Raw genomic sequence first — 27,320 nt, 5'->3', positions numbered from 1 at the left:
TCAGAATTCCCCTACAGCATGCTGGCAAGGGTGCAAAACCTGACCCTTTGTAACCCTCCCCATCCACAGCAATGCACTCAGTCATATGGAAGTTAAACAGGGATGATATGTTTCTCAACATTGAGGATGACTTTAGAAAAGAGGAAAGCTACATCTAGTTTGGAGAACGAAAGATGGGCTGACTCTGAAGGTTCAAAACAAAACACCCAAACAACTGCTGGGGAGGGAGGGAGGTGGTTGGTGTGTGTATAAGCATGAAATTGGATCTACTTGTATCTTTCAACCAGTCACACCTTTTTGACATTAGGTCTGAAGCACAGGGCCCAACCACCAAAGTCAACATCCACTGAACCCATCCGTGTTGATGAGGTTGGGTGACCCTCTTGGCTGGCTGCTCTTCCCTGGCAGAGCAGGTTGCGTGCTTTGCCAGCCCCGCCTGCTTGCCCGTGCCTGCTGTTTGTGAGCCCCGCAGACCCCACCACCCCTTCGACCCCTCGGCCCTTAGGAGCTGCAGCTCGGGTGAGCGCTGCAAGGCTGATCTGTGCTATGCCACTCCTGGAGTACAGTTTTAAGGAGGAAAAAGCTGGTGGGCTCAGTGCACAGGGACCCAAGGGGTGACTTTTTCTCTTCCGTCCCCACATCACCACTCCCTGGTGACTCGGGGAGCAGCTGCTGTCCATCCCGCCGGAGATCCAGGGAGCAGCCAGTTGTTCCTGGCTGAGCCCACGTCCTTCTCAGGTAGGTGCAGCCCCACACATATGCTTGGAGGCATGAAGCCAGAGGTTTTGGTCTGCCTTCCTGAGGGAAACGGGCTTGTATGATAAATGCTCTAGTACGGTGGCCTCTAATGACAGCTCTTGAGCCCTGTGGAGAGCTGGTGCCAGAACTGGCAGAGGGGAACCAGCCTGAGTCAGTGCTCTGCAAGTGCTCCTGTGTATCTGCAGCCAGACAGAGCTGGCAGAGAGGGGACATCGCTCCCCTGTTAAACTTCTGGAGAATGTCAAGTGGCAGAGGGCGATGCTCTACCAGCCCCACCCCGGGGAAACTTTCAGTTGGTGTTTGCATTTTATTGCAAGGCAAGAACTGTGAGCAAAAGCCACAAATCCACAGAAAAATCAGGCTGTGCAGAAGCAGAAGATTCATTTTTACACCCTTGATAGGATGCTTTTAACTGGTTGTGGGCTTTTCTAATGAATCAGCAAAGCTGCACGCTAAGCACCATGACTGTAATCATGTTGGGTGAAAAAAGGGCGTTTTCTATGATAGCAGCAGGAGAAAACTGCCCAGGGCCAGGCCAATTGCCTTGGAGCAGCTGGAAGCAGCAGACTGAAGACAGCAGGCAGAGTCTGCCAACAAGGAGAGGGCAGCTGAGCAGGATGCCCTCACCTCTCTCGTAGCACCCTCCCTCCCCCCATCACTCCAGATGAAATGTGGAAATCCTACCTTGGGGATAATAACACCTCCCTAGGACCAGTGAGGGGTGCTCACACGCTGCAATAATAGATGCTGTGTAAGTGCTGCAGATGGAAAGTGGATATTGGCTCAATATTTGCAAAATGGGAATAATAAGCCCGGTCTTGCAGAAGAGCATTCGGGGAGCATGTGGTGCAGGAAAGAACCCAGCCCAAGAAAAGGAGAGCACCTCTGCCACCAGCCCCTTATTCTGTTACTCTGCAGACACTGATGAATTAAGTGTATAGTGTCGTGCTGTGCAGAGTAAGTGGAACAGACACAGGGAGATGTCTGACATATATTTTGAGGTGTATTTAATATTGTAGTGCTTCCGGATTCCACTAGCATGCTAGGGGTTTTGGCCTCAAACCAATGTTTGCATCAGTACCATGTGTCTCTGGAACAGCAGTGCTTACTTCAGAGCTGGCTATGAAAATAGTTTCCATTATAACCCCTTGTTTTCACATGCTTCCTATATTTTTTTTTTTATTTTGAAAATCCTCTTTTGAGTCAAAAATTTCCATTCTGTTTCTTTGCCAAAAGGTGAAGTTTTTCTTCCTTCTTTTTCTTAAGCTTGGAGGAAGAGTCTTTCAGATGTTTTTGAGTCATGGGAGAGTGGAAAAAATGCATTTTCCCAGTACGGTAAAAAAAAAAAAAAGCCCACATTTTCATAGTAGTAGAAACATGGAGGGGGGGGGGAATGAAACTGAAGGCTGAAACTTGTATTTTGGTCTAGAGATTTCTGTAGTAAACCAGCTTTGTAGGGAATGACTTTGATTTGCCAAAGGCAGAGATTGTTCTGATTTTTGGCAGTTAATCAGGCATGGGTCCAGGTTTCAAACTTTGCTGGCATTCAGAATATCATTTAAGGTAGTGTCTTTACAGCTGCCCATTTAAAGAGGAAAGAGCCGGTCCCCTGTGGTCTTCTGTCCTTCAAAGCTAATTATTGTCGAGCAATATATTTAAATTCATTCTAAAATCTGATTGAATGGAGAGGAACTAGAGGAACAGTTGTGCCGAACGCTTTCAAAACTTCTCCTCAATTCTCACTCAAGTCAGCAAGAGCAAATGGATGTGTTGAAGTCATGGACATGCTCAGGCACTTTGAAAGGGCCAAAGTGCGTGACAGGGTATGTACACATGCCTGGCTCGAGCAACTGAGAAATTTCATTCAGTATGCCTGCCAAATTTTTTGTTGATGTCTTTCCCCCTTTACATAGGCTAGGAAGCATCAGTGTAAAAATCTGCTGTGCTATGTGTATTTACACTGAAACAGTTAATAAACAGAAGTGGAAAGAAAGAGGTAGGCACCTAAAAGTCATGCTGATGAGTGGTCCCGCGCCCCTATGCTGCTTTCTGTTACTGTTTTTTCCTGGTGAGAGCTGTAGCTGATAGACTAGTGGTAGTCCCTCTCCATGTGTTCTAGAAAATATACACAATGTGAACAACTATTGGGCTAACGGGACTGTTGTGACCTTCAGATTCGCATTTTCTGGCTTTTTTGCAAGTTTTAGCTACACAGCCTGCACATTTCATTAAACCTTTCGTTTTCCATCATTCAAAACCTGCTCTAAGTGTGTGTACGTTTGGCAAAGGCATCCAAAATGATGTGTTTATTTTGCTTCAGTGCCAAAAAGCAGTGATTCATTAAGGAGCTTGGAGCTGTAAGAGGGAAAGCTGCAGCCAGCAACCACCACACATGCCCTGAAGAGCAGAAAGCTGTGTTTTCCTAAGGAAAATGGTTAGTGCAGCTGGACTAGTATCATGGCTGACGTCTCTGAAGTGAGGAGGCACTGCTGGACAGGCTGGAGAGCGCAGGCGTTCTCCTGGATAGTTGGGCTTTGCTGCGGCAGCAGTAACCAGGAGGCAGCTGGAGGGTACCATTAAGCCCACAAGGGAGAGAGAAAAAATGCCTAAGGGAGTCGGTCCAGCCGGTAGGAGCCTTTCCTTGAAATTATGAATTAGGGGGCTCCAGTACCGTGACCACCGCTATGGTGAACACCGTGAAAGGCGTAGCAGGCCTTGCGAGAAGAGGTGGAGGAGGAAAGGTGGTGTCCCGCACTAAGAACAGACCTCCAGCTGCTTTTAGCTGCACCACTTCATTTTCTCTGCTGGGGATGTGCCAGCTTGTATCAGTAAAGCAGCCAGTCTGGTCTGTTTATTATAACTACTGATACGAACTTGCAGCAGCTAAAGCCTTTGAAAACCTGGCAGAAACCCGACTCTTGAGGAACTCTATGCTCCGGCATGTCGTTCTTACACCATCGCTTTCTTCTTCCCCAGTGGCTTGAACTAGGACAGGCAGAATGCTATTTATAATTTTTAATGTAGTCCTTTTTGCCTTTCATCATAAATCTGGAACCCTGGACAAAATTGATATCTGGTGACAAACACACGCTTGATTGGAAAAGTTCTGATGGTTATTTTCTGCCTGGAAAGGAAATGCTGTCGGGTACTGCCACAGCGCTGCCACGGCACGGCGAACTGCAACGCAACAGGAGGTGGTGGGATCAAGGAGTCAGTACGAGGCACAAAGGAAATTATCACCTCTGAACAACATTAATATCAAGAGTTCTTCTTATTAACAATAACAAAAATGTAAAAGTTTTTGAAAATTTAAAGTTTAAAATTAAAGCCAGGACCGTAGCATTTAAATTATTAAGTGTTACAGACCTTACAGACTTTGGATAATATGTCATACCATCTACTGGGTGGTTCTTCAGCTTTTTTCAGGCATATCTGATGTAGGGTTAGGGACACAATGTGATCCAGTTTGTCAGTTCCCCTTGTGCTTTAAACAAAGACAGAAGGTAGCTTTTTCCAGTATTAACTGCACAGTGCTTAGCTCTTCATAGAAGACGATGACGAGATCCTTGCCCTGAAGAACACACATTTCTTATAGCGTATTAATTTTCAGTAAATTCAAATTAAAAAAGCCCAACGCTGTTAGTGTCAGAAGGGTCTGATTAATCAGGGTCTGAATCTTTCATTTGCTCACCTTTCATAAAATCTTGCACAAGAAGTTCTCCAAAACCTGGATTACACCACTTCTGCTACCTGTGTCGTAAGTCTTTAGGCAGATGATAACTTTTAAAACAGTAGATGTGAAAGTAATACTACCCCAAATAACTATTGACATACTCTGGGTCTGTGAGAAAAGAAAGGTTCCTGCATAAGCCAGGCTTGCTGAAGCAAAGCAAAGGAACTGACTCCAGATATTCACAAGCGAAGTAAACAAACATTAGCAACAAGCGTGAGATGGAGAAAAGTCAAAGAACTCAGAGGGATATAAACTTTTAGAATTTGCCTTTAAGGATCACTAGGGAAGGAAAACAATTTTGAAAGGTACTGTGGAACAGATCTGGGGTGGAGAAGGAACGTGTAGAAATTGAAATGTTAGCAGAAAGCACAGTGGGGGAGCAGGGCAGTTTCTGAAGCTGAGGACCACACGCAGGGGACCCGTAGATCTGCTCTCCGTGACTCCCAGAATGTTTGTGTTGGGACCATTTTCTTTCTATTTTCTGCCTTTCAACCACATACATTATGTAAATTACTTTAAAAGCTCAGTGAGTACAGTACCACAGGAAACTACAAACTGTTATTAAAATGAAAACAGGGATTTTTCAATGTACTTGCAATATTCAAGTCTGTAGAAGTTTTTCCTAGAACAACTTGGCAAGCAGTTACTTAATATAGGCAAGAGTAATGTAAGTTAAAGGGTACAACAAAAGTCATAGATCAGATGATAAAACATGCATAGATCTATAAGCATTCATCACTAACCATTTAAAACCATCTTGATGCAGCTATTGTGAAAGTTTTCTCTAGATGCAGACAGCACCACCAAGTCAGAGAGCACAAACAGAGCTCCATGGCTGAGGGCACCTACCACACAGCTGGGCTAATAAATTATTGAACTGCTGTTGCCATGAATTGTTTACCTGCTTCCCAGTGTCCGAAATTTGCTTACAAACTGTTATGGTGAATAATTTAGAGTAGCAAACAAGTTTGCAAGTGCATAGCCTATTTACAGATAATTTGGGAGCAGAAAGCAAGCCTGCTTGTGCCAAATTGCCATGAGTGAGTTGGCCCAGCTGTGCTCCTTTCCTGCCTGTGATGGCAGGGAGCTGGTAAAGATAAATAAGAACAGACATTGAAACAGGAGTTGAGATCACCCAAATACTCAACAACTCTGAGCCCCTCAGATCTTCCACAGGTAAGGGCCTCACTACCTGTCTCCCAGTGCAGTCTTCACCTGAACAAGCAAATCTCATCCAAGAAATGCATGCTATTTGTTTTGCTCAGGATAGCCCTCATTTGCGTATTAACTGCTCTGGTCCAAGGCTTTGAACGCCTAGCTTCCAAATTGAGAGACTGAACTACAGAAGCTTCTCTCAGTTAGTTATTCTGTATAGATGCCTTTCCTTTTACTGTGTAGAAAGCATGTACAGTGGGGTTTTTGAGGGGGGCAGGGTAAGCTGCATGTGAATTTCAAATTCCTTTTTTTTTTTTTGTGTGATGCTTGTGCATTGAAAATGGGAGGTGACACTGGCAAGAACATAGCATTGTTAAGCCATTAAAAATAAAAAAAGGATGCATAAATATTTAAAAATATTTCCAAATGAGAGCATAATGTAGGGTTATTACAAAAGTCCCCGGTTATTAAAGGGAAATGGATGAAACTCCCAATACAACCCCAGTATAATTAATGAATATGGCCTATGATTTTATTTTGACAATGCCTGTTTAAGAACTGCATTCAGTTTCCCAGAAAACAGAATTAGCTTTTCGCTCAACCACAGCTGATGTTCTAGTCTTAAGCAAACAAACTGATTTTGGTGGTGCCCTCCCCAAACTCTTACTCTTTGTAACTGCAAGTTCTCTACAGGCAGGTACAAATTCAATGTCATTGTTATAAACCTTTGTGTGACCCATGACTAAAAAAATTACTTAGCTTCTTGCTCATGCCTGCTCATGTCATATCCTTTGCTTTGTTCATTGAATTGTGCAGCTCTGCAGCCTGCAGGACATGATGCTGCTCACCTTCCAGCAGCTCTGCAAACTGACAGGAGTTGTGAGTGGGATGTGGAGGGATGGGAGGACCACACAAGAAATGACCTCTCTGGATCATTTCTGTTCTGGACTCAGTGCCATCCTCTTGGTTTATCTTAATAAGCACCCAGGTAACATTTTTTTTTTCCTGTTACAACACTGAACATGTTTGCCAGTCCTGCATTATGAATCCTGGGATTCAATGTGGTAGTCCCTCCTATAGCTTCTATTCTATTTAGTGCCATAAATTAGTCTTGGTGACTGAAGGAAGAGTAATACAAATTCACCTTTCTAAAATACCTCTTTATGTTATGTGAGTCTACAGAACTCTAAAGACTGGGCAACAGCATCCTACAGTTTGTAGGTCATCTATTGCCATCAGTCATCCCAGTATAGTAAACACACTGAAATACAGCTGTCTTTGAAGCTTTTGAGGGAATTCGCTCTTTGATGCGTGAGATAGATTATTGTGTGTGTTTATTTCATTCTCCCTTGGGAACAATTTTGAAGTTTTACATTCTCTTCCACGGAGAGATCTCATACTAGACATTTATTCAAGTGCAATGTTCTTGTTTTACAAACACGTCTGAAGTTCATGAAGAAGCCATTCTTCCTCTTTTGGTGGAAGATTTCAGTTCCTGAGGGAGAGCAGAGTGTCTGTTTAACAGTATTCACTACAGTACCCAACATTATAGCTTGGGACGAGAAGGGAAGAACTGTGCATGCACCATGAGGCAATCAGATAATTGCAGTATTACTACTGTTGGCACTGAAGTCTAACTGGGACACTGGGTCCAGGAACCCCATTGATGCCGATGTTGCATCAGAACAGCCTGGCACGACTGACCGGTACCTGTTCTACCCATCACCTGAGCCTCAGCTTCCCCCCCGACAGAAGACATGTTTGTGTTTTAGCATCTTGTTGCAGCTTTTCCTTCAGTACAAGATTAGCCCTGTCTAAAATTATCATGGAAATTTTAATCCCGAAATTCTCACTTTTATCTTCCCAGGCCATTTTTGTTTTGCTAGTAATTGTGGATTTCCAGAAACCCCAGAAGACTATAATAACTACAAAATGCTGGGCAGTCTATTTGTGTCTCATCCTATTAGTTGTTTAAAGGCGAAGTGGAATATACATCCAAACACATCACAGATAAAGTCATCTAAATCCTAAAAAAAAAAGTATACCCAATAAAAATGTATTTTACCTACGTAATTGCAGTCTCAAATCTCTGCTAGAATAAGTTCTTATCAAACATTATCGTAACCTTAAACTTTTAATTGTCCTAAACACTAACTACTAACATGGCAAGAAATGTAATGCACAGATTAAAATATCTCTATCGTACTGCAGAATAAAAGTCCCCAGACAACTGAATACTAAATGTATGTATTTTGTGTGGATGCTCATATGCGAATGTCAGTAGGATGCTAGAATCCCTTCTGTGTGGAGGCAATTACATAAATATAGCTCTACATAGGAGAAATGTAATATATCTTTGCTTTCAACAGTCCAGTTTCTCTCATAAGTCACATTGGTAGATGTCTTTTGATACAGCGTTGAGGATTCAGGGTTCATTCCCTCCCATTGGTGAGTCATAAGCTGAATTCTTAAATTGAATGGCTTAAAAAGCAGGATCTAAGCAGAAAAGTGATATTTTTTTTTTTTCTATTTTGATGATCATTGATGACTGTGAGTAGTCTGAGATGTATACGTTGCCCCTTCACATCTTTAGGCAGGAGATAAAGCAGAAAGAGACGTAACTGTTATATGGACCAGTACTATTTTATGCATTCAACTAGTATTCCCTCTTCAGGACCAAGAGAAAGTATTTATTTTTGCCCACTTTACAAAAGCTGAATAAAGAATCTATGGTGATGGGACTGGATGCTCCCAGTATCTTGTCCATCATGGATACAAATCTCCTTAATAAGGCCTTTAAATTTTCTAATTGAAGTAAATTATTTATTGCTTACAAGTTGCTCTTTTGGGTAAACTTTTATAATCAGAAGCTTCATTTTCTTGTTCTGTGTAACATGATGCCTACAATCTGTTAGTGCTATAAATTAACATTTATCTTCCCTAAACTAGAGTTGACGTCCCCTACTTTCTAAAGCAGTAATCACATTTTGCAAGCTACCGCTAAGCATCACTGAGGTATGAAGGCAGGGCCCTTAAAAATGAGGTGGCTGCAAAGAAAACATATAAAAGAAAGTTACCATCATCAGTTAATTTGGGGGGGGGACGGGGACAAGGACAACAAACAAAACCAAAGAAAAAAACCAACAACAACCACCAAAACAAAAGAAACTGGCAACTAGTTCACCTGCACTGGAGGATGTGATAACTATGCCCATTTTATTGCCTTACAAATTGACCTTAAGGAGTTTATTACCTTCACAGGAACCATTGCAGGCAGATGATATATATACTCTTGCATTGTAAACTGGGCTTTTACATAGCAGGGGAACACAAATTCCTTTGATAAAATTAATGAGATTTACTGGAGGCAGACAGGAACACTTTTATGTTCCTGTTTACGAGTGACTCCAAAGAGGTAACTCGAGTTTCTCAAATCAAAACTTTTTAAAATCATTTTTCCAGGTAAGAAAAAGAAAGGCGGGAAATCATTGCAAAAAAACTCTCCTGAGAAATAAGTGACAGGAGTTGCTTGTTCAACAAGCTACCCTTCCGAAAGCCTTTCCTTGGGTGGAAGAAGGGACCATTAGGCCACCTACCTTCCACTTAGCTCCCGCTGCGTAATTCAGCCTGGTGCCTCTGTACTCGCCCCACTCACTCGTCTTCAACTCCGTGCTTCGTACAGGGGCTGGATTTGGAGGTGTCAGGCAAAGAGCCTTGCCTTCAGCGTTTGGACTTCCAGGAGAGCTGCAATGCTATTTTCTCCTTGCAAAGGCGCTTCCAGGTTAAAATGCAACATGCCAGTCTTTCCTGAGCACATTCGCACCAGTCAAGCCTTTTGTTGGAGAGCGCCTTCTTCACTTTCCATCTCATCTTGTGGATCTCTTTTGAGCTGTCTCCCATCATTCAGCATTGGTTTTTAAGGGGCAGACGACACCACTGGACATGGGACAGCACTTTTTGTCTGATAAAAAGCGCAATGATGTAATGGGATTTCTACTTACCCCTTTCCTATTTGCACATCGATATATGAATATCAGCTTCCTTCTGTACCAGCCCTAGCTCACTAGGAGCTTGGGTTGAATTTCTCCAAGCCCCTACATGGAGCAGCTTTCTAACATACCTTCCTTGGCCCTGTAGGCTGCGTTGCTCTGTCCTGCAAGTCTGACTTTTTTTCTTCTTTTGACCCTATTAAAACTTACTTGTTTGAAAGAGCTGAGTTTATTAAATAATCCAGATAACTCTGTGACTGCCTTGTCCTCATTATCACTCTGGTAATATTTACTCCATCTAAAATTGCTGCCAGTGGTTATTTATTTAGTCTTTAAGCGGTTTGAAATAATACTTCCCTACATTGCTGATGAAAACGCTGAAGAGCCTGCCCGCAGCTCCCCAGCAGAAGCACCCTCATTAAATGCTAGTGCTCCTTGGACAATTGATCTTCTTTTCATTTAGTTCTTCATCTGTTTGTGTTTTATTAATTTTGTGTGGTCCTCACTTTTTTCCATTTTACTAATTCAAGTACCTAGCAGGAGTCTATTGCACTCAAGCCCATACCTCTGGCAATTTAATGTGTAATCATATAAAACGAGGAAATTAAAGACATGTTTACCAAGACCTATTTTCTCTAAAAAACCCACGAAGACCAGCATTAGTTGTATTCTTCTCTGTTTGCCATGTATTAGCTGATGACCGCATCTCTTCCCAGACTGCAGCTGCCTGTGGTACTCCATTTGCTTCCTGCGTACGGGCTCCACCCCAACACAATTCTCCATCCCCTGAAATGTCACCACAGTGACAACGCATACAGGGATCAGCAGGTCAGAAATCTCTTCAGCCAACCCCTTGAGAACTTCCAGGCCACTCAAAAACGTAGTAATTTCACCATAGGTCTCGCTAATAGATGTTCTTTAGATGAGCCGTGAGTGTCCTCAAGCGATGCATATGCATCTCCCTGCTTGTTTCTAGATACTGTGTAGTAATAGCTATTGGGGAGCTGCTTTGGTTTTTGCATCACTGGTAACAGTTACCTGTTTGCACTAGGATTAAGCTTGTATCACTGCTTAGATTATGGTTATGCATCAAGAAAACCAAAATAAAACCTTTGTTCCTTTTGCCCTTGTGCAACGCACAATCTCTGTTTCTCCCCGTCTTCCCCATTAATTTATCCTATGTCCCATCTCGTCACTTGCTTTGAAATCAAAAGCGGTCCGGCCCTTGGTTACGCACCTGTGAGAGAGGGAAGGGCTGGGCGCTTTCCCAGAGCTCCCTCAGAGCGGGACGGGGCCGGCGCGGCCCCCGGCCGGGCCCTGCGCTGCCCGCCCCGCAGGCGGCCGGGCCCGGGAGCCGCTCCCGCGGGGAAGCGCCTGGGGCGGGGCGGTGGGGGCGCTCCCTGCGGCTGCCGCGCCCGTTCCCTCTGCCTTCGGAGAAGGGGTGGAAATAGCGCTGTGCCTGGACCCGCGCTTTGGGCTCCGGAGAAGGGCAGGGCTTCGGCAGGGGCTTGGGACGCAGCGGCCCGAGAAGGCTCGCCAGTTAAGCGCCGTCTCTCCCCGTCTCCGTATAATTAAGGGTGGTTTCTTTTTCCCTTTTTTGTGTTCATTAAAGACTGCTACGGCCCCTCCCGCCCCCCTGCCCGGCAGCAGGGCTCCGGGCAGGCAGCGGCGCGGCGGAGCGCAGCCCCCCCGCGGCCGGGCGGGGGCGGGGGCGAGGCGGTGCCGTGCCCCGGGGCGGGGAGCGGAGCGGAGCGGAGCGGCGGGGGGACGCGGAGCGGCGGCCCGGGCCCGCGGCGAGCGGCGGCCCGGCAGCGCGGCGGCATGACAGGCGGCCGCCGGCCCGCAGCCGGCCCCCGCCAGCCGGCGGGCGGCGCGGCGGGGAGCGCGGCCCCGCCGAAAAGTGAGATGGCCCCCCGGAAACAGCCGCGGCGGAGGCTGCACCCCCGGCGGGCGGCGTGATCGCCTCCCGGCCGAACCATGGGCCAGACCTCGGTCTCCACGCTGCCCGAGCCGGCCGGCGGTGAGTAGCGGCGGCGGGGCAGCGCCGCCGGGGCCGGGGCGGCGGGGAGCGGGGCCGGGGGGGGGGCGGGGCAGCCCAGGCGCCCCGGGGCGCTGCCGCCTCCCCCCGCCGGTTCCCTCGGCAGCCCCGGGGGCGAGGGGCTCCGCGGTGCCCCCCGGGGGCTTGGGGCGCCTTTTTTCCCCTTTAATAAAGAAATAAGTACGAAGGGGGAAGAAAAAAAAAAGGGGGGGAAGGAAAGGATCTCTGGCACCTCGCCCAGCGGCGCGGCTCGTAACCCGCCCATCTGGTTGCTTTTGGTTCTGGGACATTTTATGTGTAAGCAGACTATTGAAAAATAAATAAATAGCGTGTGAGTGGAACTCTCCCCCCCAGTAAAGCAGCCCTAGTTGTTTGCAAGTTTTTGAAGATAGTACGGACTACTTGGGAATGCTGTTTGGAGGCATGTTAGGATAACCCGGTGCGTTTTAGTTACTGAAAAACAGAGTGGGTCTCTTCCCACAGTAATAGGATGTAGAGTCTAAATTAACTCCACCGAGGTTTGAAGTTTCCTGCGAAAATGTCACTGCACGCATGTTTTTCCTCAATGCCTGTTTCCTTTGCGTCCGTTTAAAAAAAAAAAAAAAAAAAGGTAAATCCTGTAGTAGGCTTTAATTCCAAAGGCTGAACTTTATTCTTAATTTGCTTATTGCTATTACTGTGGGAATGTTTTGTCAAATAGGAGACAGCGCAACAAACTTTCTCCCCCCCCCCCCCCCTTTTCTTTTTCTTTACGGGTGTTTCAAAGAATCGTTTTAGTGGTAACACATGCATCTTCAGAAAAGCTCCGTTATAACTTTCTAGTCATACCATCCCAGTCAAAATCTTGGGTGATTTCTTCTCCTGCCAAACATTGTGTGAAAGCGAAATTTGACCGTTTCCCATAAATTCCACCATCCTGTTGAAGGTTTCACCCAGCAGCCAGCACGTTAGAATTACATCAAGGTAGGCGTCGGGAAACAGATGTAAGGAAACAGATGGGCCGGTTAAAAGTTTTTGTTAAACTTCCTGTACGAAAACGTGTCCAAACTCTTACGTGCAAAAATCTATTCTGAGAGTATTTTGCCTGGGAGGGGGCCCGTATCTTGACTAACGATAGCTGTGGTGCCTGTGTTCCCTCAGCGGAACGCTAACGGACAATAATTGGACTGGATTTCTAGTTTTAGCTAAAAGAAAAAAGTTAGTTACCCTTGAATTCTTTCCTAACTGAAACCAAGATTTTCAATCAGGACCAATAAGACAGTTATCTGAACATGTAAGTTATGGTGATGCTACCTCAATATTGGCAAGTAAATTCTAGTTATCACCATTTTAAGAGCACTGCACTCGTGATGAGACACTGGTAGGAGTGCCTGCGGCAGGTTTTACAGCAGAGCGGTTCCACTGCACTTTCAGCCCCATTGAAAATGTTGGGAGAATATATCCTCAACAAGAAACCGTGGGGGCAAGTAGGTTTCTGGGTGGCGTGGATTCTTGGGGGTGCAGTCATTTGTTTTCTCTAGTCTGCTGTGCAGGTATGGTCTGAATGCTTAGTACGTTTGAGGCCCCGTCCAGGTCTAATCAGGGCAGGAGAATGACTTCCAGCGGTTCCAGTTCAGATGGATTGCCCCTTAGGCAAGTAGTCCTAAAATCTTCGTTGATTTTGGCGTGCCAGCCAACTACAAGCCATTTAAGTCTTTGACAGCTGCTAGAGATTAGAGCTGAAGGAGATCCCTGTCTTGCACACGCAGGGGCTACAAATCTGTTTTAGTGCTAAGGAATCAATAGTGCATTCAGATCCCCAGTGAGCCACACAAAAGCAGCTGTGAGAAGTTACTTGCCTGTTCACTCCCTTTTTTTCCCCAGCCGTGCCAGCCTGTGAGGGCGCAGACCCTGCCCTCTGATCCCTGCTGTGCCCCTGCAGGGTTCAGTGGGGCTGTCAGCTGGGCACAGAGCAGGGCACCGCTAGTAAATCACCGTGGGGCCTCCGGGTGGACTGATATGGTGAACGTGGTTTGATGTCGAAAACTGAAATAAAAGATTTTTCCTGAAAGTCACAGAGTGTTAGAAGAGATAAAATATATGCATAATACAATTCTCAGTGTGGACCCCAGCCAATGTTCTGCTTTTTTTCTTTTTTTTTTTTTTTTTTTTTTTTTTAAGATTTACTTTAAATGAAGGATTTTACTCTTGGAAAGGGAAATATATACTAAAGTACTTAAACAGACGGAGGTCCTAGTGGCCCTTTCCCATTGGTTTAAGTGCAAGACTGAGGCCTAACTATAAAACTCAAAGTCCTTCTCAGTTGGGCAAATGTATGCTCATACCAGATGGATTAGAGTGCCTATAAAGAGAGGAAGAATTGGATTTTCATCCCCCATTGGAACTTTCTCTAGTAGCAGTGCTCTCTTGCTAGAGTTTGCCATCAGCTGTGGGTGAGTGGGTGTTGAAGTATTTTGGACAGGAGGATCAGGGCTTTAATCATCTCCCATAACTATGAGCGGTAGATGGGCAGCAAAGCAGGTCTTAGCTGCCTGTGGACACCCACCAGGCAATCCTTTGCTCCTTCTCCTCCTCAGTTCCAGCTTTCCAGTCATTTAGTTAAATTTTCTAAAGCTTGTTTGTTATTTGTCATGGTTAGCAAATGTGAACGAACAGTGATAGGAAGAGGCGCTTGGGAAGACAGTATAGACAGTACAGATATATGGAAAAGGAGGAGTGCGTACTGTCCTTGTTCATCTTCTTTCCTCTTCTGTGATTTTCCCACGCCTGGCGGGACTTGATTCAACGTGCTGTCTCCCCATTCATTGGCTGGAGTTCAGTGCTTTTGCGGGTTATCAGCCATCATGTGCAATGGCTATCACTTCTGCTTTCTGATCTACAGCTTATCAAAGGGCAGCAGAGCTGTGCACTTTTTTCAGTCTTTTTTTTTTTTTTTTCTTTTTGAATTTGTTCTTGGGTAGTTCAGTACCTGCCACAGTACTGGGAAACAGCCAAGTCCTCAAGTGGGAGCATGATCAGCGTATTGGGAAGATAACACTTAAAAGCAGACCTAGTTAGGTGGCAAAAGATTTCTGTTGTTCCTTGAATAGCGATGCCTTGTCGAGAATGAAACTTGCAGTACTAACAGACCTACCAGTGTTTCTAGGAAGAGGTCAGTCAGTTCAGCACGGGGCCCGTGGAGCACAGCAGAGGGTCTGTGGAGGTGAAGGACAAGGTGCAAAGGGAAGGTCTCGGGAACCTCTTGCCCCAGTGGCCAGGGTGCTCAGCGGGGCCAGCCGAAGGCTGGGGTCAGCGCCCTGTGCTGACCTGCAGTGCCAAGTATGTAATCCACGGGCCTGTTTACTCTGGGGTGGGTGGGCGTTCCTCTCGTTGTATACATTTTAGAGAAACAGCACAAATTGTCAGGCTTGCGTTTCATCCTGTTACAGACCCAAAGTTTTTTCAAGGACATGAAAATGTACTTCGACAGCACAGGAAAACCATTTCCCACCCAGCTCCCCCCATGAGATGAAAGCAGTCACCGGTAGGATCCTGTTGTTTGTTGACCTTGGCACTCAGTGAAATGATTATCATAGGTCAGAAGTGAGCATGTTTCTCAGGCTGCTCTTTTTCATCTCTCTTGGCTTTAAGGGCTTTCCTGTTCATTGACAAGGGAACAGCAGCTTCACCTGTGTCTGTGCAGAGGAATTGTAATTGCCTTAACTGGGCAACCTTCTCTTAATCCTGAAATGAAATGGAATACTAATATTTGTTTCAGCAGCTCTAGGTGTTGGCAAACAAACAAACTGGTTATCAGCACAGCAATTTCAGGACTTGTCTAGGAAGAGAAGTTACTCCAGTAGTGCTCTTTGGTAGTAGCTACTTGTAAGCCTTACTGAGGGTGCTGTTCTGGAGCGAGCACTTCTGTTCCTGAGGAGCTGGACGTGGAGATACTCAGCCGTAGCCGTAAATTCTCATCCTGACTCAGTCCACTATGAATCCGAATGTGCAGACAAGTCCGTACAGTAATAATTCTTCATGAAGAAAAAAATGAAGTTGATTTTTCTCCTCCAGCTTCTCTTCTTTTCAAAAGTGGAAGAATTTTAACATCACTGCACTTTACAGGAGGGCATCTCAAAGTATTTACAGGCACAGTGAGCTACTCACAGCACACGTGTTACCCGGTCATTTCAGTTATTGGAGTGCTTTAAAAGAGTGGAAAGCTGAGATGTCAAGTCCCATTTGATGTGAAGCCCTAAATGACTTGTCCACAGCCACAAAGGAAGTTCTGGGCAGAGCACCTCACCTTCCTTATTTTTGCCAAGGGTTAAATTGATTGGGGGTTTTGAGGCTGAACCCTTGTAGGACTGCAATGGGAATCCTATTCCTTTTTTTCTACTCTTCATGGTTTTGTAAATTATGGAAGAGTTGTAAGTACAAAGGGAACTCATGTTTTCAGTTGCTGCTAAATTTACATCCAAAACTTTTCAGGTTTTGTGAATCTTGAGCATGGAAAACTCTTCCCTCATTCTACCGGTGTTTTCAGATGGGGCTACAATTGTGACAGCTCCAGAATTTGGGTTAATTAAGTAGGCAGTTTGCCCCAGACTTTGGGCTGATTGAGTGGGTGTTCTAGATATGTAGTCAAAGGCATAAAAAGCCTATGTTTTCAGACAAAATGGGTAGCCACAAATTTGCCTGCTACTAATGGGAACTGCAAGAGCTCTTTTAAAAAATTGGTCCTTGTGTGTCTTGAGCTGAAATATCAAAAATAATAGTAACTACTGAAAATGTAGGTCTCGGCACCCAAACCCATCCTGATTTGTGCTGTTGGTGAGGGCCCAAGTGTGAGTGTGTGGAATGAATCGCTGTTTATAGAGAAAAAGAATTGTACACATTTTTAAATATAACACATTTATCAAATATAAAATGCATTTCCATGTTCATGGTGCTACTGTATACTCTGTGATCTTCCAGAGCAAAACTGTGCCCCAGATGCCTTAGCAGTTGCTGCCAGTTGGCCCAGACCGAGCTCCTCAGCTGCAGCAGTAACTCACTGCAGAGGAGGCTGCAATCTGAGCCTTTGCTACGGGGCATGGCCAAGAGCAGAGATCTTGTAAGGACACGGGGGACCAGCCACACCACAGGAACCGTGTGTGAACCACAGGAAGATGTGTGTGTGAAAATAAAGGCCTAATGCTCAACAGGTCCCAGGTTGGTGTCTCACCTCTTCTCACTCTGAGGCTGCTTCAGGGGTGACCAGGAATTCTCCTCACTTAGCTGCCAGGGTATGTGACCTTTCATGTCAGGCACGCTGGCTGAGATGCCTTCGTGCACTGTTCTTTGGTAGCCACTAATCACCTGTTCACAGTGTTAATCATCAGCTTCCTCATCTGCCGCCAGGAGAACGAGAGCTGGTGCCTAGGAGGTCAGCGCGGGCAGGGTGGCAGAGCTCCACAGGCTGGCTGGGTTTGTGTAGAGTTGTTTTCTCAGATGACCACCCTGGTACTTCCCCCAGATGAAAAGCTCACGGGAGATCTCGTTTCCTCCTGAGCCCCCTGTGCTAAGCCCCACTGACAACTGATCCCATTCTGTTGGATCTCAGCCACCCCTTGGATCGGTTGTCCTTCCTTCCTAGATTCTCCTCCTCGACTTTCTTACTGCTCCTGAGTAATATAGCCTTGTCCTTAAGTGGTGTTTTCCATTACAGGTTTCAAAACACTTTCCAGTCCTTTTCATAATATTTGTTGATTTAAATGGGAAAACTGAGCACAATGAGGTGGGACAACTTACTTGTGGTCACTCGGTGGGCCTAAGGCACAGCCAGCAGGAAACCAAAGAGCTCCCGAGCCCGCATCAGTGTTTGAGCCGTATCACAGTCTCACCTATTAAGAGCGGAAAAGACTTGGACATTTGTATCTTTCTTTATATGTTTTTACCTACTTAAAGTTGTCCTTTATTCATTTTGGGTACTGATACTTATCGAGATTCAAAAGATGAAGAAACAGTAACATTTCTGGAAAATACTTCTGAATCAATGCTGGATTTGGATTTATTTTTCACTTTATTTTATTAGAATATGATGATGATAAAAAAAAATAGTGCATTTAATGCTTTGGGTCAATCACCGATGCATTTTTAAAAAAATACTCCAGCAGACAGCCAGCTTCCAGAACTTATTTCTGCCCATTATATTCAAATTGTAACAGTGGCTAGAAAAATATTTCTGATCCACAGGAGTGCCCCAACCAGCTGCCATTCAGTCCCATACAGAGCAGTGATTTCTGAAGGGTCCATTCGTTGCCTTCTCTAGTTGACATTAGGGGGATTCCTGATCCTGTGCTTTTTCTGATGGGGATCATGACAATGTGGCAGAGGGATTTTCATTCGAGTAGGTCTGGGCCAGGCCAGTGCTAGGCACAGGAAAAAAGAGAGGAGGTAGTTTGCAGGTGATGATAAAATGTCTCTAGTAACAGGCAGTGGTGGCCCTGATCTGCTTTGCCCCGTGCAGATCCTGAAGAGCAAGGCTGGCTGCTGCTGGCCCTGCTGAGGGAGCAGCCGGGGCAGAGGTGTGTGTTGGGGAAGGAGGCAATTAGTTTTTGTCTGTGCCCCTGAGTCGACAAAATTCAGTTTTGCCAATGCTGCTTCGAAGCTATCGGTCAGGTCTCGTTTCAAGTCACATAATGATATTGATGTTAAAAATCTGTGCAAAACTGAAGAAGAAAGAGAAAGAAAATATGAGTGCAAACTATCAGCAGGGAAGGTAGGCAGACAGTGAGGGGGGGTTTATTTTATTTTATGCCCCCAAAGCAAAATCAAGGGCAAATAACAAAACCAAGTCATTTATATCCCCTCTTAGGTGAACTCTACAACCCCTAGACTGTCAAGTGTATTTTTGGGCTTGAGTGTGCTATTTCCTACAGTGTTGTATGATAGAAATGGTTCGGTAGGAACTAGGTAAGAAGGTTGCTGCGAACATCAAGGTGATGCATGGTGTGAAGATAGACTGCTTTCTCTTCTCACTGTCTCTGACCAGAATCACATGGTGCTGGGTGTCCTCTCTTTTGGGTTTGTTTTTTTTCCCCCTGTTTTGCTCTGGATTCAAATATTACCATATGTGAATCAATTTAACCTTGCCTGTTTGCAGTCCACAGAGTGTTTTGGACTAACAATCCGCACAGACAATGCAATTATCTCTGTCCATCATGTGGAGGCTCATTATTAGGAACTTTGATTTAAGACTTGAGTTGCTTGCAGGCTTTATACAAGGTCGCTGCATAGGAATGAACTACTTCTGTCCCTGACTTGGTTTTCAGGTACTTGGAAATAAAGTCTCTGTCAAAAGTGAAAGTCTTATTTACCTTTGTGTTCTCTCACTGCTTTCAACAGCTGTGATGATCAGTGTAAGTGGGCTGTAAGTGGGCAAAAAAGCTAGGGAGAAATGAGGATCTAGGTTGCTCCGTCATTGTATGGAAGTCTAGGGTGTGCTGTCAGGTTGCATGCAAGTAAAATGAGAAAAAAAATGTGAAGATAATGACTTGCTGTCTGTTTTGTATTGATAAAGGGTTGACTAAGTATATGTTGGATAATACTCTTCCTTATAATACTATAAAATTGTGATAACACTTTGTTGCTTGGCAGATTGGAGTATTAATACAGAATCCCATGTCAATGATAGCTTTGTGAAAATGAAGTTTTATATGAAAAGATGTAAACAGCAAGGGATGTGTTGCCTTTTTGTTCTCTGATTCCTGCTTTGGTTTCATACGAATTAGAGTGATGTTTTGTTGAGCAGAGTTAGACTGTGATAGAGCTGTCCTAACATTTGAAACTATGCGAGCAAAACCAGTTCTGTTCCCAAAGATCAGCCTGCATCCCTCACCCCTGAGAATGTGCCTTTTTTTATTAATGTTGCAAGATGTCTTCACTCTGACCAACTGCCCAAACCATCAGCAAATCCTCGACATGTAGACGGACCATCCTTGTTTCAGTATTATTTAATCCATTTTGTATTTTCTGGATCGGAATGTTTTAATGTGTTGCCCAGTAAAAGTCCAAGAATGGTGCAGAGACCTTAGATGCTGGTTGGGCTTTTAAGCCTGGGCTATTACTGCTCTGCACAAACAAATCACATAGTTTATGGTCTATAAATAATTAATGAAAAATACAGACAATCTCTAATGTTTGTTGATTTAAGCTAACTAGGTAGTTTGCGCAAATTGGAATAACTGTGATAGACCATGAAACTTGATGTTTTCACTGTGGTCATATAATTTACATTTTTAGCTTAAACCATTGCTGACAAGACTTCAGGGTACACAGGGACCCTTTTTCAGGCTTAAGAATTTTTCTTTAATGCTTGAAGCTTCAGCTCAGAAAATTAACTCTTGACTGGGGATTTGTCACCCCGGTTGTATTTCTGGTGCTTGCAACCCAGAACTTTGTTGATGCACACTAAAATTATTGTCATTGTCTTGACCTTTTCTGCTGAAGAAGACAGGGCTCTTCTCCTTGCCTTCTGCCTGCATGGCTGCAGAGCAAGGGCACGCAACAGAAAGTGATTTGGATCCCAATTTCTGTTGCGTAGCCAGCTGAACTAAGTAAAATAGCACTTGTCGTGAGTGAAGTTGGGCCTGAATGCCCAGGAAACTTCACGGGAGGGCAGTCTGGCACTGGAGAGGATGGTGTGTTGAAGAAACAAATGACAGTGACAGGAGCCAGGCTTTGCACTCCAGCTCAGCCCGCTGCAGTTGGGTGCACCAGTGATCTCCTTCTCAAACCAGGGGCTGGGAAACCAGTGCCGTGTGCCAGCGTCCATGTCTGCATCCTCAGCAAACTGTAGCCTCTACTGATGTATCCCAGATACCAATATAAGTCAGTGTGTGTTCTTGCACAAATGCCAAAAGGCATAGCGGTTCATGGAAGAGTCATGATGCTGTAGCCCTTGGTTACGTCCTTCTGTGCCCCAAGTCAGTTTTTGCACACTGTAGGGAGCAAGATGCCCGAGAATTACTCCTAACCAGCATTTGCCCATGAGGCCCTGGTGAGCCTCAGTGTGGCTTGTAGACCTCCCGCCTCTACTGTCTAAGGGATGCACAGAGGTTTCTAATGCTTGGGCACCAAACTGGTGAAGTTCACCAACGCAGCAGCATCCTGAGTTAAAAATGTGGTGTGCCCGTGAATAGCGAGGGCTGGTCCGTTTTGTGACTTTTCTCCCAGTTGCTTTCCTTTCTTATAACCCCCAGAGATCGACTTACCTGAAGCATTTTTGTCATAGCAAGCAATATAAAGTCACACAGGCTGAAAAAATAATCTCCTGTGGGCTTTTTTTTTCCCCTCTTTCCCCCCCTGCCACGATCCTGGATGAGTCAACAAAGAAATGGCACTTTCATTGTGTGCTTATGAAACACAGTTTCAGTGGGGTACAGTCAAGTAGTCTGAGTCACCTTACCACTTACAGTTGTAAGCTGGTGGGAAATGATTTTTAGATACTAGCTGTGTTTATGAGGAGGAAAAAAAAACCCCAAACAGTTCATTGCCAAGAAATTGGGCATGTTTAAATTATACATATATAATGTGTTATAATTTATTTCATTGGTAATAATTCAAAACTGGCTGTGCATTTCCTTTCCTGTAAATTCATTCAATGTGTCTGAAGATTACTGGTTTGTTTCTTGGAGTTTTATAGATTTATTGCATTTCTGAGGGGAAGGAAGTGTTGGTTTTGGCACAGATGCTAAGAATATTCTTGTTCTGAAAATGTGAAGCAGTGTTCTAGTGCGCTGGCCTCTTTTATGTTGAATCTGGCCTCTCTTATGTTGATACAGAGAAGGGTGTAGTGGTTTTCTTGTCCTACACATTATACCACCGTGCATGGTTCTCCTCTTCCGATGAATTGTTCAAATGATTGATTAAAAGAAGGAAAATATTAGTGTTAATAATGAGTATAAAAAATCTGTACATGATTTAAAACAATTGCACTAATTGCAGAGTAGGTCCTGTGCTTAAATTCTTAACATGAAAAGTTTTAGAAAGCTGGTCTGACTTCTATAAGACGACTGGATTTCTTGGGAAGAAGGTGCTATTGTTGTTTCTTACTTGAATATTGCTGCTTTTGACACATGGAAATAGGGTATGGAAGAAACATATAAGGCCTGATGGTGAGACATGAAAGAGACTGTGTCTGTGCAAGGGAGCGAACAATGAAATGGACAACTAAGACTGTGGATAAAGCCAGCTTGTCAAGAGCTGGACAAGGACCAAGCAGAAATGAAAAATGGTCTATACTTTAGTTGGAGGAGAAAGAGTAGCAGAACATGAGCCAGCAGGAGAGAGATGTTAACTACAAAGCATTGCAGAAACTCTGTGACCATGACGCTTGGCTTTTAAAGCCTTTTGTTGGACAATACCATCATCTAACTGTGTCGTGTTGTAGAGCGAACACGATTCTGAAGAGAGGAAGGAAGTTTTTGTTAGAAAAGTTTAGGGGAATTCACAGATACCTGAAACTGAAAAAACAAGTATCTTGAGAGCAACACCTCTCTCTTAACTCCCCTCTGGCACTGCTCCTCCTGCTGATCTAATTTTCCCGTCACTACTGGAGGCAAGGGGGGAGAAGAGGAGGAGGACATATTTCAGCCAGACCCAGCAAGACAAACAGTTTGCTTCTGAGACATTTAATACACCTGGAAACTCTGTAGCTTAGTTTGAAATGCATAATAAAAAATGTGTTGAAGAGAAGAATATTTAATGCCAGTATTGGATCTCTAGGATCATGTCTTTTTGAAAGGAGGAGGAAAAAAAGAATGAATGAAAGATGAAAAAACCCTTGAGAATACAGAGGTAGGCCACTAGAAAGCATCCAAAAGCTAAGCATTATTTTTGGTACATTTTAAACCATTAAGCAAAGGTTTGGGACTTTGCAGGTTTTTCTAGTTAGCTGGAGAAACTGGACACAAAATTTGATGTATGGCCCTGCACACTGTATCTAATGCGTAGACCAATTATTAGTTTGGAAATAGCTGCCGTGGCTGAAGATGCACCCACCGATGCTTAGCTTCCCTTAGGCAGAAGTTACCCCCTCCTCAGCTCAGCCTCGCTAACATGCAAGCCTTTCCCAGCTGCTTCAGTGCAAAATCAGCAAAATCTGTTAGCGTGTAAGAGTAAAGGCCACAGCTTATCACCCTGGCATGATCTGGAAGGGTTTGTCTCTCCCAACTCTAAACTCTTCTGTGAGCATTAATCAGTCCTGAGAATGGTCTTGTGTGATCATTAAATACTGTTATCCCCTCGCCTCGCTGCATATGGAGTGTGCCAGACCTGAAAGCCATAGACCGAGGAACTAAGTGAGCACAAATGAACAAAGTCAGGCCATGGATTTTTGTGTTTGTACCTTTCAACCAGCCATCCTTAAGGGATCTGTTTGTAGAGAAAACATCTCTCTCTCTCTTGCTCAGCCTACAGCCTGTTCAGGGTTTCCTCAACCACAGAAGAAAAACATTGCAAGAAACATCCCCAGAAGATGAGCTGAACAAAAAAAAAAAAAAAAAAAAGTCCTTCGTTAAGCGAGTTCACCGTGGTGGAGGAATACAGCTGAGGACAGCTAGCGAGTTAACCCCGTGCTGTGGCTAACTATTCCTTTAGCTTTTCGAGGAGGGCAGCCTCCTCAGACCCTGCCTGCCTGTGGTTTAGCAGACAACATCATTACACTCTGACAGTCCCTGGATGGGAATTGCTACTGTTTAGCATATTTGGCAACCTGTTTTTTCCCTGATGGCTTGTTTCAGGGGATGTATGCCAGCAGGGCAGAACTGAGCCCTCGGTATCTTTTTGTCAGCACAGAGGTGTCTGGTGGCACAGACCAGTTTTTTTTTAACCTCCTAAGAATTGATATACCCTCTGTATATATGAGGCCAGAGGTTTCTTACTTTCAGTTTAATTTTTTTTTACTTTTATGCAGTAAATTCCACATAGGAGTGAGGGGAGAGTGGAGGAAGAACACAGGCAGTAGAGCTAATTAAATTAGCCATTGCTTAAAAAAAAAAACCAAACCAGCCACTTCAATCTCAAAAAAGAATATCAGCGTGGAGCCCATTCTTTCTGGTTTAAGCGATTATTTGCATGCCCAGATGTCAATGCAGGGAAAACTTGCAAATCTAGAGAGGTTTATTTTGTCTTACTCTGTGTATTTCTTTATAATTCAGTCTTTGGACCTACCATTTTTAGGTTTTGGTTTTGTTGGTTTTTTTTTTTTTTTTTAAATATATGGGGTGGTAGCAAAAGTTTTGAGACAAATGAAAAAATGCCAGTCTTGAGGGGTGAAAAAAAAGGAGTATGTTTGGGATGAGAGAGAAGAGAGGGAAGTTTGGGTAGTGCTGAGGTGGTGCAAGAGGTGACCCTTCAAGGAGACAGGTAGCAAAGTGAAAAGTCTTTATGAGGACTTCCAGTAGCCCTCCCTAGCCTAGCAGCTTGCTATGAAGTTATGTGAGAAAGCCAGCCATTAGTATGTCTTAATGCAATTATTGTTGGTATCATATTGATGGGTTTTTTTCTGATGTATTTACGGGAACATTTTTTTTCTAACCCAAGAATTATGGCTGCAGTCCCACAGAGAGATACACATATGTGTACAGTCACATATATTTGCAAAAGCTTTCTAGCATCAGATTACGGTTTACATTATATTTTGCTCTAAACTTCTGTAGCACAATTTTCAAGAAAACTGTGACAGTTTTTCAAAATATTTCTCGTCTCTTATTGGTTAAAATAGAGAAGCCAGAGCTCTGGTAGCAGTAACTGGGTTTAGACATAGAGAACTGTGTGCGGTTGGAGGACGGGTACATGAAGTCAGTGGACCTGAGAGAAGCTGAGAGACGGAGTAACGCTCCCCAGAGCTCCCTGGTAGTAGGGTAAGGTAGGTTTAGGGTAGGAGTAGGTTAAGAGCCCCTTTGCTCTGGGTCTCCCCAGTTCTGGGTAGGTGCCGTAAGAGGTAAATGGGATCCTCCAGTTTTGTGGATACAGCCCTCCATTTCATCTAGCGTTGCTATAATTGCCTGAAAAGAGAGCCACTCAAATTAAAGTCATGTCAGTGAAATTATTGATGAGAACTTTTCTTTGCACAAAAACCTACACTAATGCTTTTTAGTTATTGTCCTTCCAGCGTTTTTACTGATTACGCACCTGTTCCTACTGGCGGGTAGTTTTGTGCTTATAAAAACAACATCCAGGTATACCCCAGAAAAGTACTTTGACTTCAATTGTGATTGCATTCTTTTCAACAGCTTGACCAAAGCACACAAAGGACAGTATTCGAACGTTGTATATTTAGCTCGTATTCTGCCAATGTACATTTAGCTCTGGATTTAAGCTCTAGCTTGTTTTAGTTGTGAAATAGGTGGGTTCGTCAAAATATTATGTGGAGGAAAAGGTCCTTTCCAAAAGCCAGCACACGGGGCCACGGCCTCCAGAGTAGTTACAGTAACGAGGAGCTTTCACCTGCACAAACAGCGAGAGCCGCGTTATATTTCGTATTGTTGTTCTCCCGTGCTGGGCCGCCTCCCCGGGGAGCAGGCGCTGAGCTCGGGGTGCCGCCGCGACGGGGAGGGGAGCCGCACGTCCCCGCGAGCCGCGGCTGGGGCTCGCTCTGCGCCCCTGTGGGTGGGCATTCCTGGCCACCGGCGCCTGTCCTTCCTCCTGCCCTTGCTGCGGCGCTGGTCTGCATCAAAGTGTGCAGTATTAGTGATAAACCATGGTATTCCTAACAGATGAGTAAATTAAAATATAGCCTTTTGTCTTCCTCTGAGTGTGAAGAAAATGTATGTGCTATAGTAATGCATTATTTTTTTTTCTTCTTAATCGTTAATTTTTTTTTTTCTTACTAGTTTTTCTCAAAGCTAAACTTCCCCCAAAATGCAATTATACCGTAGAATTCTGTGTTGGGATGAAAGATAATTAAAAGTCTACTCAAACCTTCGATTCCCAAGTGGGTGAAAAGACAGAGGTTTAAAGTTAGCCTAGGGCCTGACTGGAGCGGGATGGCAGTGTTGGTGATGGAGCTCGGTGGGAAGGAGGCTGTTTGGATTGGAAGCTTCGAGGCGACGTCTGAAGGTTCTTCATCCTCTTCAGAGCTGGTGTTGCCTGAAATAGGATCCCATTTTCGCTGGGACCCCGACACAATCCATGGACCCTGCCCTTCAGTAGGCTGCTCCCGTGTCGCCAAGCCACTCTGGCAGGGGCTGACTTACAGTGGGTCGCCGGCTGGGTGCTCGGCCAGGCTGCTCCTCCTCGTGCTGACACCTGTCCGAACCCTGTGGGGCAGCCTTTAAAATGCCAAGGCGACATACGGCCCTGTTGATACAGGCCATATACATGTTCACAAACATGAAACTGAAGAGTTTTGGTTTAAGTGAAAATTCTTATAGAACTGCTTCCCAGTGACCGCTATTCATAAAAGCATGAAATGCCATCAGGTTTGCCAAAAAAATTTTGAGTTAGTTACATTATGCATACCTCTGCTGTTCAAGTTTAGTATATTATTCCCGATCTTACACAGGAGTTAAAAAAAAAAAGAGCCAGTTAACAATTGGTTTTAATTTAATTTTGTTCCTTCTAGAACAAGAAAATATTCAATGAAGGTTAATGATGCTTTTCTAGCAATTTTTTTTAACCTGAGTCAGGCTGTGCCATTGCGCTTACCTACATTCCTTGTATTGTATGTATGTATTGCTACACAGAAAATCTCCTACCAAATACAGAAATCTTCGGTTTTACTTATGTGGCTTCTATATGTTTCCATCACGGTTTCAGGTTTTTCCCTGAAATACCTTAGCTGGTGTGAGTGTGAAAGGTTCCGTATGACTAGCCAGGGATGTCCTTCTGTACCTTCTGCGTGTGAGGGAGGAGACAGGCCCGCTACGTGGGGCTGCCGTCGGTTCAGCAGCTGCCACATGTGGGCAATGCCTGCGCGGGGCAGGAGCTGCACGCAGTGATGCGCCAGTCCCTTTTTGGGTCCCTCCTGGGGTGAAAATTGCCCCTCCCTGCCGGAGCTCAGCATCCAGCTGGGGTGAAAAGTGAGTGCAGGGTCTAAAAAGGTTGAATATGTGTGCCGAGTACTTGAATGTTCACAGAATGGGAGGGAGGTTTAGGGGAAATTATAAACCTTTTTCAAGGCAAGAAAAGTGACTGAACCCTTTATTGCTTCTTTTCATTTCCAAAATGTCACAGCCACTCCCCTAAGCTCGGGAAAGTTGCCGTCATTTGTTTGTAAGCTGCTTGAAGGCACTCTTTTAAAGAGTAATAATTAATCTCTTTCTATTTCAAAACCTGCTCTTATACAAAGCGTGTTTTGCTGAAGATGGAGTTACGTGGCAGCTTTGTTCAACATAGCAAAGAGAATTTTCCAAGAGGTATTTTCTGAGGGAGGTAAATTGCCAGGGGCTGCAGGAGGGCCCTCTGCTCCTTCAGTCCAGGTTGGAGCTGAACGGGCTTCAAACCACGCAGTCGGAGCAGCACGCGGAGGGTGACTGCGAAGATGTCGTGCCTTGCAGAAGTGCATGGGTTCTGGGTTTGACCCCTGGTTGCCAGCCCAGAGCTGCAGCCTGCCAGTGCAAGGGCGAGAGCATCCATGATCCGCAGGCTCTCTGCTTTCCTTTCCCTCCTTGGATCCCCG

The 27,320-nt window shown here is 44.7% G+C and overlaps 1 protein-coding gene across 3 annotated transcripts in view; it reads left to right on the top strand.

Annotated features, from left to right (window-relative positions):
- The window catches only part of PHACTR2 (phosphatase and actin regulator 2), a gene marked incomplete at its 5' end in the record, with an annotated part of 146,590 nt that overhangs the window by 49,372 nt on the left and 69,898 nt on the right, over positions 1–27,320 (top strand). For 2 of the 3 annotated variants that reach the window (XM_082307575.1, XM_082307574.1), the window contains one exon: positions 11,405–11,656. The exons of the other annotated variant lie outside the window; for it this stretch is intronic. In XM_082307575.1, the coding sequence (XP_082163701.1) occupies positions 11,614–11,656 (43 nt within the window). Of the gene's footprint in view, positions 1–11,404; positions 11,657–27,320 lie in introns of those variants that run through there. 3 annotated transcript variants of the gene reach the window in all.

The sequence above is a fragment of the Platalea leucorodia genome (assembly GCF_965183815.1).
Source record: "Platalea leucorodia genome assembly, chromosome: 3".
Taxonomy (NCBI): Eukaryota; Metazoa; Chordata; class Aves; order Pelecaniformes; family Threskiornithidae; genus Platalea; species Platalea leucorodia.
The sequence above is the reverse complement of the archived record's forward strand: the minus strand, read 5'-3'. Positions and strand labels throughout refer to the sequence as shown.